Source organism: Pteropus alecto, unplaced genomic scaffold, assembly GCF_000325575.1.
Source record: "Pteropus alecto unplaced genomic scaffold, ASM32557v1 scaffold220, whole genome shotgun sequence".
Classification (NCBI taxonomy): Eukaryota; Metazoa; Chordata; class Mammalia; order Chiroptera; family Pteropodidae; genus Pteropus; species Pteropus alecto.
Window position 1 is genome coordinate 1,805,618 of NW_006430043.1, and position 11,056 is coordinate 1,816,673.

Consider the following 11,056-nt stretch of genomic DNA (forward strand, 5'->3'; position numbering starts at 1 on the left):
CCTTTGTGAGAATTTGACTCTTTATTTTGAGACTTACCTAAGATGTTTGAGATGTGCTGGAGGGGACAGGAAGAGGAAACTATTGGCCAACTGATAGGCCTTGAGAGAGGGAAGGTGTCTTTGCTTCTAAAATCTGGAGTCACCTTCATTTGTTTGCTGAGTCCTAACACAAACTCTCAATCCATGATTCTCTTGGGACATCTGATGAGCTCAGCATAGGTCCCTTGGGGAGTTCTGTAACATCATCTTTTCCTGGCAGAAGGTGGTACCTTGAAATTTCTGGTGTTTCTACAATAAACTTTTATGTGATCTCAAACTGCTGTTTGGTTAGGAGATGAGTTATTTCTCCTTTAGTTTCTGCAGGCCTCCGAAATTATTCATATTTTGGACGTAAATTTTATTATTTTTTTATTGTGTAAGTAATACACAATCTTGAAAAACCTTGCAGACATAATCTTACTGAACCTTAAAGTGACTAATCATTCAAAAGTCAGATGCACATTTGACAGGCATTTATTTAGCTCCTACTGTGTGGTAGCCAGAGCCCTAAGCACTGGGAATATGATGGTAAATGAATACATGTCTAAATCTGAAAGACACTGACACCTCAAATGATATAGGGGAGGGGAAAATTCAGTGGGAGGAGAAATCAGCGCATGCGCCCCAATGGGCCTCCTAACTTGAGGATAGGAGCAGGGCTTATCTTGTGGACACAGGCAGACCCAACACAACAGGAGCAATGAGACCTTCAGCAGGTGTCAATGCTGGGGAAGGGAAGTCCCAACAGGTTCTTGGAGGGCTGGAAAGTGGAGCAGGGCTGGGGAACAGAGTTGAGGCAGGTGTGGGCAGGGAGTAAGAGAATGGCCCTTCAAACATTCTGTTCAGAGACTCAAAAGAGTCAGAAGAGACAGCTACACAGGAGAAACAGCTGGGTAGATGAGAGGCTGAGTCCCTTAAGCCAGTGGGGTCATGAGCATGGGCATCTTTCATCAATGCCCCTGAGGGAAGCAGAGATGCAGAAATTTAAGAATAGAGCAAGTTAAGCTATCATCTCATCCTATGTGATATTTCTGAGTCCATGCAAAGAAGTCACATAAAAGATTTGACCTACTTTCTCATTCCCCGAAGGAGTACAGATGGAACTTGGATATGAGATTCACTCATACACGACTGCAACTCAGATTGATAAAACATTGTGTTCTTAGGCACACCCTTACATTCTCTCTGAGAAGTTTCCCGGCCCTTCACCTGTCTTGGTGGCAGGCCTATGTTGAGGGGTGGGGCAGGAAAGGGAAAGGTCAGCAGAGGGGCTGCCTGAAGGGAAGGACAGAAGGAGCAGACCGATGCAATTTCTACACTTGAAATCAAAGACCAAGAGCATGAGGACAATGATGGGAAGACAGGGATAAACAGCAGTAGGTGTAAACATGATTTAAAGTGTTCGTTCAGCTGACAGTGACAACACATGAGCCAAAAGGGTGTGGTGGCTGCTGGGAACAGGCATGGGGACCAGGAAGAGAATACAGAGACTGCTTTGGCTCTTCTGTAGTTAGACACTCTGAGGGCATTACTAAATAGGAGCCCATCTGGAGGACAGTGGCCAGGATGGTGGTGGTGGTGAATCAGGCTACATGAAGTCGGTGGAAGGCCCTGGAGAAGAGCAGTCTTTGGGGGAGATGAAATGGCTAACAGCCAAGATATGAAGAGCTTCTCTAGCAAAGAGGGGTTGACCCCAGCTGATGGGAACTACAAAAGATTTGGTGCAATATAAGAAGCATCTTTTATTGGTCCTGAGATGAGAGAGGCCATGCGAGGGGTTAGCACATTTCAAGCAGAGGTTGGCTAACCATTCGGCAGGAGGTTGAGGGAGAAAGTGAAGGATAGGTGGGGATATATAGGGCAGCATTTCACCTCTTTGATGCCTTAAGAATTCATATGATGACGCCTGATTAAAAAAAAGGAAAAAACGGAATTCTACTCTCTATTTTATATTTGGGAAGATTAAGATCAGATGTCAGGGAAGGATCAAGTCATGGAAAGGCCAAAGGCACTAGTCAGGATAGTAAAATGAACCCATGTTTTCTGGCACCACTAGAACTATTAAAGGGTGTGGATTTGATTACCCCTGGATTATATCTGTGTGTATGATGTTTATAGGGAATCTAAGTTGGCTCTGGGAAAAAATTTAAGGGCAAGGCCAACCGGAGGTCATTTTTCCCAACCTTCTTCTGAGTAGGAACTCGGATTATTCCAGAAAACATAGACCTGCCTTTTCTCTTCAGAAGACTTGACCATCTCAATCATGATCAAGAAGGAGGGAATCATGTGTCTGAAATCTAAGAATATTGGAACAGAGATTCCACAGTGCAGGGGCAAGAGAAATGAAGGCCAAGGAAAGAGGAATTAATCAAGGAGGATCTCAGAGTCTAAATGACAAGTCTTGATGTGATATTCTGAGTCTGAGCAATGGGGACCAGCACTAAGACAGCAGAAGAATTCCTGGGACAAATAGTATTCTGTTACAGACAAGGAGAAATCTCATTGGGAGCAAAGAGCAATTAATTCTTTAGCCCTTAACCATATATAAAATGCTCTCACATGCATTATCTCACAATACATGATTCTCATTGGCCCTGGGAGAGCGCTGAGGAGACCATATGTGGGGGTTCTGTGGTCCTTCTAGGGACTATGGAGCACTCCATACCTGCTTCTGATTAGTGCTATTCCCACAAGGCAGATACTCAGAGGGAGACCAAGCAGGCCCATCCATTAATCAACAGAGGGGCAGCAGGAGGGAACATGGCATTCAGGCATCAGGACTCCCAGGGAACGTTAGTCAGCTGCCCCTCCCTCTCAGAGGCATGGCAGGGCGGGGTGCTCTGGGAATCTAAATTTAATTCCACCAGTTTTTCATCTATATAGATTTCGATCTGGAGACATGGTAAACAGGAAGAGCAACCATTGGCTTAATAAAATTCCAACTCTGTCTGACCTAGGACAAAGTGTGGCTTTCTGGGCTGGGAAAGTCCTTGGTCTAAGGAAGTCTCTTAAGCATGTCACCTCATCTTCAATTACTGGCCAATTGGCTCAGGATGTGTCTTCAAATTTATGAGTTGTGTGCTTCGACAGACAAGCTCAGTGTAGCCCCCATGATTTTGTTGGATCTGATACCTTGGTTTTATCAGCTTTCTGATCAGTCCAGAGAACTGTATGTCTTTGGGTTGATCCATGCTCTGTTATGAGGCTGAGCTGGGAACTTGGGATATTGGGAGGTTCTTGAGCACGGACGGTCAGTTCTGAATATGCCAGGGCCAGGTCTCAAAGACTTGTGGAGGGCTCTAAGAGTGTGGCCCAGCTTCCATACCTGTCCCAGTGTGCTTAGCCCTGGGGATAATCCCCAACCTGCAGAGCAGGCATTCCATAGTGGGAGTAGTTTCCATTCTAGCTTCACTTCCTTCTGCTTCAGGTGAGCTCAGCATTCCTTCCTGTATGTGATGGGCTCCTAGCTTCCCTGGTGCAGATTTATGGAGCCCCGAAGGCTTTCTCCCACAAGATGGCCTCCTTTCAAGACACTGAACTTCCTCTCTGGGTCCTTCCATGGTTTCTAGTGAAACGGGGGCTTGTTCTTAAACTTTTGTTAAAGAACAAAAGTTTGATCATCGATTGTTAGATCATCTCTGGGTCTATCCAAGTGCGAGGGTAAAAAAGAATCCCTCCTCCTCTCTCTCTGTTATCTATCACACGAGGAAAATTAGGCTCAGAGAGGGTAAATGGTCTGCCTAGGGTTGCACAGCTACAAATTTGCAGTCAGGAGTGGGGTCTAGGCTGGATGACACCATACCTCAAAGTAAGACAAACTGTACCTCCGTTTTCTACATGCTTATCTGTGGCTTCCTCCTTTCTGGCCTCTACTCTGCTCTAGCACTGCTAGTGAGTGACTTCTGGAGGCCTCTTCCTTTGCTATCTGTCCTAAATAGGCTGCCCCTAGCTCTGCACCTCTCCCTTCTTCCTACGCTGGCTGCCAGCTTTCAAGATCTTACCCCGCCTCCCCATTGTTTGTGATTTTCCTTTACGCCTCCAAGGTTTTAGCTCTCCTCACTCCCCTGAAATCTCTTTCTCCCACGTTCTTGGTGGAGTCCCGCAGGGCTGGGTGGCTTGTCATTGCATGATTTTCTTTAATTCTTTTCTCAGTACCATCCCTCAAAAAGCTCTCAAAACCTCACCACACCTGCCCTTGTCCCTGCTGTGGCCTGACTGTGGCAGCCCCATCTCCATGATCAATTCTGGAGGTGTGTGTGTAGGTCCTTGGGGTTGGAGGTACACTGGCTCTCTGTTATCCATCACTGATAGGGATACCTCTCAAGTGCAGGGGACCATGTGGAAGGCTGGTGAAAGACGGAGCACTGGGAGAGCCCTCAAAGATATGGAGGACTTATCTTTGTAAGTTTTAAAAACTTACAGAGCGTCTACGGCCATGCCACCCTGAACATGCCCGATCCTGTCTGATCTCGGAAGCTAAGCAGGGTCGGGCCTGGTTAGTACATGGATGGGAGACCACCTAGGAAGACCAGGTGTGGTAGGTGTTAAAAAAAAAAAACCTTACAGAGCAATCGAGGGACTGGCAAACACACACACACACACACACACACACACACACGCACATGCACAGATGTGAAAATGAGCCGATTGATAGATAAGTATGCACTTGAATTTGGCACAACTGAAATTAGAAAAAGAAACCAGTAGAGCAACTGAGTGGTGTTAATCAAGGAAAACTCCCTGGAGGAGACAGCCTGTTCACTGCCTGGTAAAGCAGAGATGTAGGTATTTGCCCTCAACGCCTGACAAACCAAAACCAGATTCTGGCCCAAATGCTCAGGAATTGAAACTTTAGCTGCCCCAGAGCTAGGTTGTAACCTAGGTAAGAGTTTGAAGAGAGTTGCCAAGGCAATTAGAAGGGAGTTGCCAAGGCAACTGGAAGGCCTTTCAGAGAATAGAAGAGGAGAAGTTGGCTTGGAGAGGAACAGAGAAAAAGGGAAGAAGAGGACTGAACAGTCTCATCAAAGCATGGGAGTGAAAAAGTCAAGGTGTAAGACTTGGTGAGAGAGTGATCATGAAAGATGTAAGTGATGCAGGTAGTGGAACAGACCGATGACAAGAGAATGCGCATGGGAGGAAGACAGGCACGCGCTGGGAGTTTGACAAGCTTGGCTTGTCAGTTATCACCTGGGGGAAACTGGGCACCTATTTATGAACCTAAGATGGCTTTTCTTTAAAATGGGGTTAATAACTACCACTTTGTTAACTTTTTGTGATGTTTAAATGACTTTTAGCTCCTTGAACGTGGTTGTTGCCTATAGATAATGCCTCTTTGCTCTTTTATTTTGCATGTTATTTTGCCTTTATTTTATAAATTCAGAGTACACAAATAAGCCAAGAATAAGAGTGTGTGGTTAACACTTTTCTCCTATTTTAATATCACCACACACCCTGCATGTCCTGGAGACAGCACAGGATGTGATGAGCTTGGTATTTTCAGGCCTATTGGGCTGCCTCAAAAGTAACTAGTGGAATGAGAATAGAAGTTTGATTCAGGAATTGGAGGATTCTCAAGCATTGATTGTGTGATTTGAAGATATTTTTTGACTTCCTTTGGTCTGCCATCTCACTTCTTTGATAGGCAGGTGGGAATTTTCTGTGATTCTCTGTGTACTTATTTATGGGAACCAGTTCTAGTTGCCTGTCTTTGAGCCTCTTCTCTTCTCCAGTTTGGGAGGAAGAACACTTGAATTGAAATCAGAAAACTCAGGTTTTAGTCCCAGATGAGTCTTTTCCTAGCTGGAGTGTTTAAGCAAGTCGTTTAATCTCTCTGATCTTCAGTTTTCTGTTTTGTAAAATGGGTTGAAAACAGCTTGACTGCTTAGTTCTCAGGGCTCTTGTCGGGATAGTGTTCGTGCATGTTTTTGGTGAGCTGAACTATGCAAATGTATGCCTTCTTGTTCCTTCTAGTTCTTGTGTCTCTTCCTCCTCATGGTAGCAACAAGAGTAAGTCTTGCAGCTCTGTAAATTGTCTATTTATTACCTGACCATCCACCTCTTTGATTTTTCTCTTGATCAATTTCTTAGTTTGAGGATGGAAGCACAAATCACTGCAAAGATCTGTTGTTGGCTGGCAGAGGTGAGAGAACGAATACACACATGCACGCACATACACATGCATACATATATGCACACCTGTCCAAAAAGCTAGAAGGAATCAATTGGGAAGAGTGATATTTCTCATGAGGGAGTATGCTGATCTAGAAGATGATTTGGCAATAGTCATTACCACACCAAGACCATCCCAGGTTCCATTGTTCCTAGTCAGAAACAAGATCTGAATTACTCATTCCCTATAGAGATGGTTGGTTTAGCAGCCCAAGGATGTTGGTGTTAAGACAGTTTCAGACAACAATGCCATGGAGATGGCAGGGAAGGAGAGGAGCAGTGGAGAAGTGAGGAGCACTTTCTGAAAGAGGGTGTACAGCAAAAACTGTGAGAGAAGAAGAGGGACAAGTCTCAGTGGCTGGAGAGGGCTGACACTTATTTGTCTTGGTTCAGAAGCCAGGCGACAGGACCAGATAGTCTCCACAGACTGTCCTTCTCCTTCATATTTTGTATTCCACAGTGGAGATCACCCACACAGGACTATGATTTACCACTTAAAGATGCTTGGAGCTAGCTGAAGCTAGCTCTGGCTTCTCTTCACTGAGTCTTCAATTCTGTGTTTATATGCAAGTGTGAGGAGCATGCCAGGCTTCTAAGAAGTCTCAGAATAAACATCTCAATGCCACTACTTCGCATTAAGATTGATCAAGTGCTATTCTCCAGGAAGGCTCCTGGGGTTTCCTGGCCTTTCACATTGTATGCTGGGTAATTTTGCATCTGAATGGAAGCATAATCTCCCCATGAGCTCTGCACCTCCAATCTCCCCTCTAAGAGCAAATCAAAGAAACATTTTCCAAGCACTTGCATGTGTCTGGAGCCAAGGATTCAAAGGAATAAAATGGACCTTCTGCCTTTGATTTCTCTGCAGTGGGACAACTTCTTACGCTGTCTGGCTTTACACAGAGTGGCAGCACACTCCGAATTTAGTTGCTGTACTGTCATATACAACATGCTAGTTTGGATTTTGCACACTGTAGCTCAGCATCCATGGTTCAAATCTCAGCCACACCACTCACCATCTAGGTAAACATGGGCAGGCTATTCAAACTCTGTGCCTCAGTTTCCTCATTTAAAAAATGGGTAGCATAATAGCATCTATCTCAAAGTTGTGAAAAGTAGGTAAATTAATACCTATAAAATATGCAGAACAATGCCTGGTACATGGTCAGTTTTTGATATGTTAGTTATTGTTATTATTATTATTATTATTATTACGATTACTATTACTGTTACTATCGCCATTACTCTTGTCCAGAAATAATTTTAGCTTCTCAAATTAGGCTTTCCAGACTCCCTTCCAAATCTACATTCATCTCTCTTAATAGTCTAGTATGAGTCTTGAACCACCTGTCAAGTCTTACCTCCACCCCTTTGCTTTACAAAATGTATGAAATAGCTTCTACCTGTTCATCCCAATTCTCTATGTGCTTTCTCAACGGGCATTTGCATGCTTTTGTTTGTACCTGTTTTCCGTTGCTGGTGTCTCTGTCTTCTGCCCTGGTCCATCTTGGAGGAAAAGGAGGAACTGGAAAACTTAGAAAAGAACACGTCTTTCCCTTCTGGTCTTTCCAGATCACTTACCAATCTATCCTGTTTGAGGACAGCTTCTCTTCCTCTAATAGTAATACAGTGTATTTATAAAGCTAACATTTAATAAAAATAACTTCTTTTGATTGTTCATGTATTAAAGCTCTGACTTCATGTCAGGAGGTAAAACTTGGTGAGCTCTAGAGTTTGGAGGGCTGATCTCAGAAATGGGCTAAAGAGCTCCTGAGATTCAAGCTTGGGGAACTGCATCTGCCATGCCCAAGGAGAGAGAGTCTTAGTAGCTTACAAGGGCAAGGCAAGAATGGAAACTTGCATATCTTTGTGACAAGTAGTTATGAAATCTTATCAAGAAGCACCAGATGGTAGATGTGGGGTCCTACTTTCCCAAAGTCGCAAGCACTTGAAGAGAGATTTTGTCTGATAATATGATTACCACACTAACGATTTTGCATGCACAGCAATTTTGAGAACCATCCTGGCAGCAAGGTGTGTAGTGTTATTGTAACTCATAAAAATCTTGTATGCCTGCAGGCAAGCCAAACCTGCATCCCGCTGACTCTGGGACCAAGCCCAATCCCTCCCTTTATATAAGGGGAAGTCTCTGTGCTTGGGGTAGAGGAGTGTTAGCTCCTTTCCTTCTCTACTTTGCTCCTATTCTTTCTAAGTCAACATGAGTCGACCCTTTAGTTCCAGGTCTGGGTACCGGAGTGGAAGAAACTTCAGCTCTGGGTCTGCCGGGGTGGTCAGCTTACAGCGCAGGACCACTAGCAGCAGCGTGCGCTCTAGTGGAGGAGGTGGCGGGAGATTTTCAGGTGGAAGATGTGGTGGGGGTGCTGGTGGTGGCTTTGGAAGTCGGAGTCTCGTCAACCTTGGTGGCAGTAAAAGCATTTCCATCAGCGTGGCTAGAGGAGGTGGACGGAGTGGTTTTGGTGGTGGTTATTACGCCGGTGGCTTTGGGGGTGGTGGTTTTGGTGGTGGTGGCTTTGGGGGTGGTTTTGGCAGTGGTGGTTTGGGTGGTGGCTTTGGAAGTAAGGGTGGTTTTGGTGCAGGTGGTTTGGTTGGAGGAGGTTTTGGGGGTGGTTTTGGGCCTGTCTGCCCCCCCGGTGGCATACAGGAAGTCACTATCAACCAGAGCCTTCTGCAACCCCTTCATGTGGAGATTGACCCTGAGATCCAAAAAATAAAGTCTCAAGAAAGGGAGCAGATCAAATCGCTCAACAACCAATTTGCCTCCTTCATTGACAAGGTGAGTTTATCTACTCAGTGCATCGGGAGAGCTTCCCCTGGTCCATTCGAGATTGACACAGCCAAGACATATTTTGAGTTTGAGCCTCAACTTTTGGCTTGCAGATGATTAAAAGGGTATTTTGTGGAATTGTCTTATAGAAGATATGTTAAAAGTATGTTTGTAAGCGATGCTAATGACTAAAATTTCTCGGACAAAGAGGTCTGTAGTCTATAAAAATGTGCTAATTTGACATCACTTTGATGTGTTTTTCTGTTAAGCATTTTATTTTATTATTAGTTTAAAAACCTTGACAAGTTTTTTTTTTTTTTTTAGTTCAGCTCTTGAGCTGAATTGGGACTCGCATATGTTGAATGAACATGTCAGAAATGGGGCTACCTCAACCTTCTAGGGTGCAAATGAGAAGGACCCCAAATGCCCTGGGAAGGTCTTTCTAACTGTAAAAAGGGAGTTGAGTGTAAACAGAGTGCTATGGATATTGTAGTGGAAAGTATACAGTCATTGCCAAACATCTGTTGCCTGCCCTCTGAGAATTTTACATTGTTACCAGATCAGCATTGAGTTTTTTTTTTATACTTGGATTTCCAAGTATCAGCTCTAGAAAAATATGTAAATCATTTTTTACTTTTTGCTTAATCATAAATAATGTCAACTCGAGTTATTCACAATAGATATGGAATTCAATTTTGGATTTCCCCAATATACTTTTGAACTGTGTGTACGCTCAGAGAATGCAAACCAATTTTTATGGTAATCTACCTAAAAAAAAAGGAAAATAAATCTCTTAAGTGTCATGTATCTATTTCAAAGTGTAATTGCACTAATTTTTTGTGCTTTGCTATTTAGTTTTTGTGTAACTACCCTCCTAAAGTTCTAACTGAAATAGTACTATAATTGCCATTCATAGGGAAAGTAAAACTTTACTGAATTAACAGTGAGTTGGGTTTTGTTATGAAAATGATGTTAACTTGATTGTCTTCTTCCTATTTTTGTGTTTGTTATGGCCAGAAAAACAGGAATTGAAGTTCTTTTCGAAGTGAGGTATGGGTATTGCAGTGTGGTAACCCTGGTGCTCAGTGGACGAAGAATTCCACTTCTGCACCAGTGGATGATGAGCCTTGTGTTTTTAGGTGAGGTTCCTGGAGCAGCAGAACCAGGTGCTGCAAACAAAATGGGAGCTGTTGCAGCAGATGGATACCTCCACTAGGACCCAGAACTTAGAGCCCTACTTTGAGTCATACATCAACAATCTTAGAAAGAGATTGGACCAACTGAAGAGTGACCAGTCTCGGATGAATTCGGAATTGAAGAACATGCAAGACTTGGTGGAAGATTACCGGAACAAGTAAGGAAAACGGGCTGGGCAATTCCCAACTTTTGTTCTAAAATATTTCCAGAAAGTGGCAAGCTAAGACTATGAACAATGCATAACAATGGCTTGTCTTAAGTTATAGGCAAATCAATTTGGCATTTTCAGAAATCTTCTGTCTTAGAAGTTGGAAACAGTTTAATGGTTTTATTGCTCAGAAGAAAGGGGTGGTCAAGGTGTCCTAGGCTAGTAATAGAAAAGCAATAACAGGCCATGCCAATTTTAGTCTAGAAAGTGGAACTTCGGGCCTCGCCTTCTCTGAATTCACTTCTGATTTCTTTTCAGGTATGAGGAAGAGATCAACAAACGGACAAATGCAGAGAATGAATTTGTGACCATCAAGAAGGTGAGTAAATTCTATAGGATGGACCTGCAATAAATAATAAAAGAGGATCTCCAATTACTAAGCAGAAATAAGTCACGATGTGGAGAACCAGGGCCTGATGAATAGCTGAAGTAGTTACGGGCCTCGCTCTCTGAATTCACTTCTGATTTCTTTTCAGGTATGAGGAAGAGATCAACAAACGGACAAATGCAGAGAATGAATTTGTGACCATCAAGAAGGTGAGTAAATTCTATAGGATGGACCTGCAATAAATAATATAAAAGGATCTCCAATTACTAAGCAGAAATAAGTCACGATGTGGAGAACCAGGGCCTGATGAATAGCTGAAGTAGTTTTTTCC

At 43.6% G+C, this 11,056-nt stretch overlaps 1 protein-coding gene and 1 pseudogene across 1 annotated transcript in view; both read left to right on the forward strand.

The window, feature by feature from the left end:
* The first annotated feature begins 4,464 nt into the window (after positions 1-4,464).
* Positions 4,465-4,583, forward strand: LOC112478485 (annotated as a pseudogene).
* A 3,786-nt stretch (positions 4,584-8,369) lies between these two features.
* Positions 8,370-11,056, forward strand: part of KRT1 (keratin 1) — a 10,508-nt gene continuing 7,821 nt past the window's right edge. Inside the window, exons 1-3 of the mRNA XM_006904557.1 lie at positions 8,370-9,001; positions 10,132-10,346; positions 10,656-10,716. Coding sequence (XP_006904619.1) covers positions 8,426-9,001; positions 10,132-10,346; positions 10,656-10,716 — 852 coding nt within the window. The 5' untranslated portion in view covers positions 8,370-8,425. The remainder of the gene's footprint in view (positions 9,002-10,131; positions 10,347-10,655; positions 10,717-11,056) is intronic.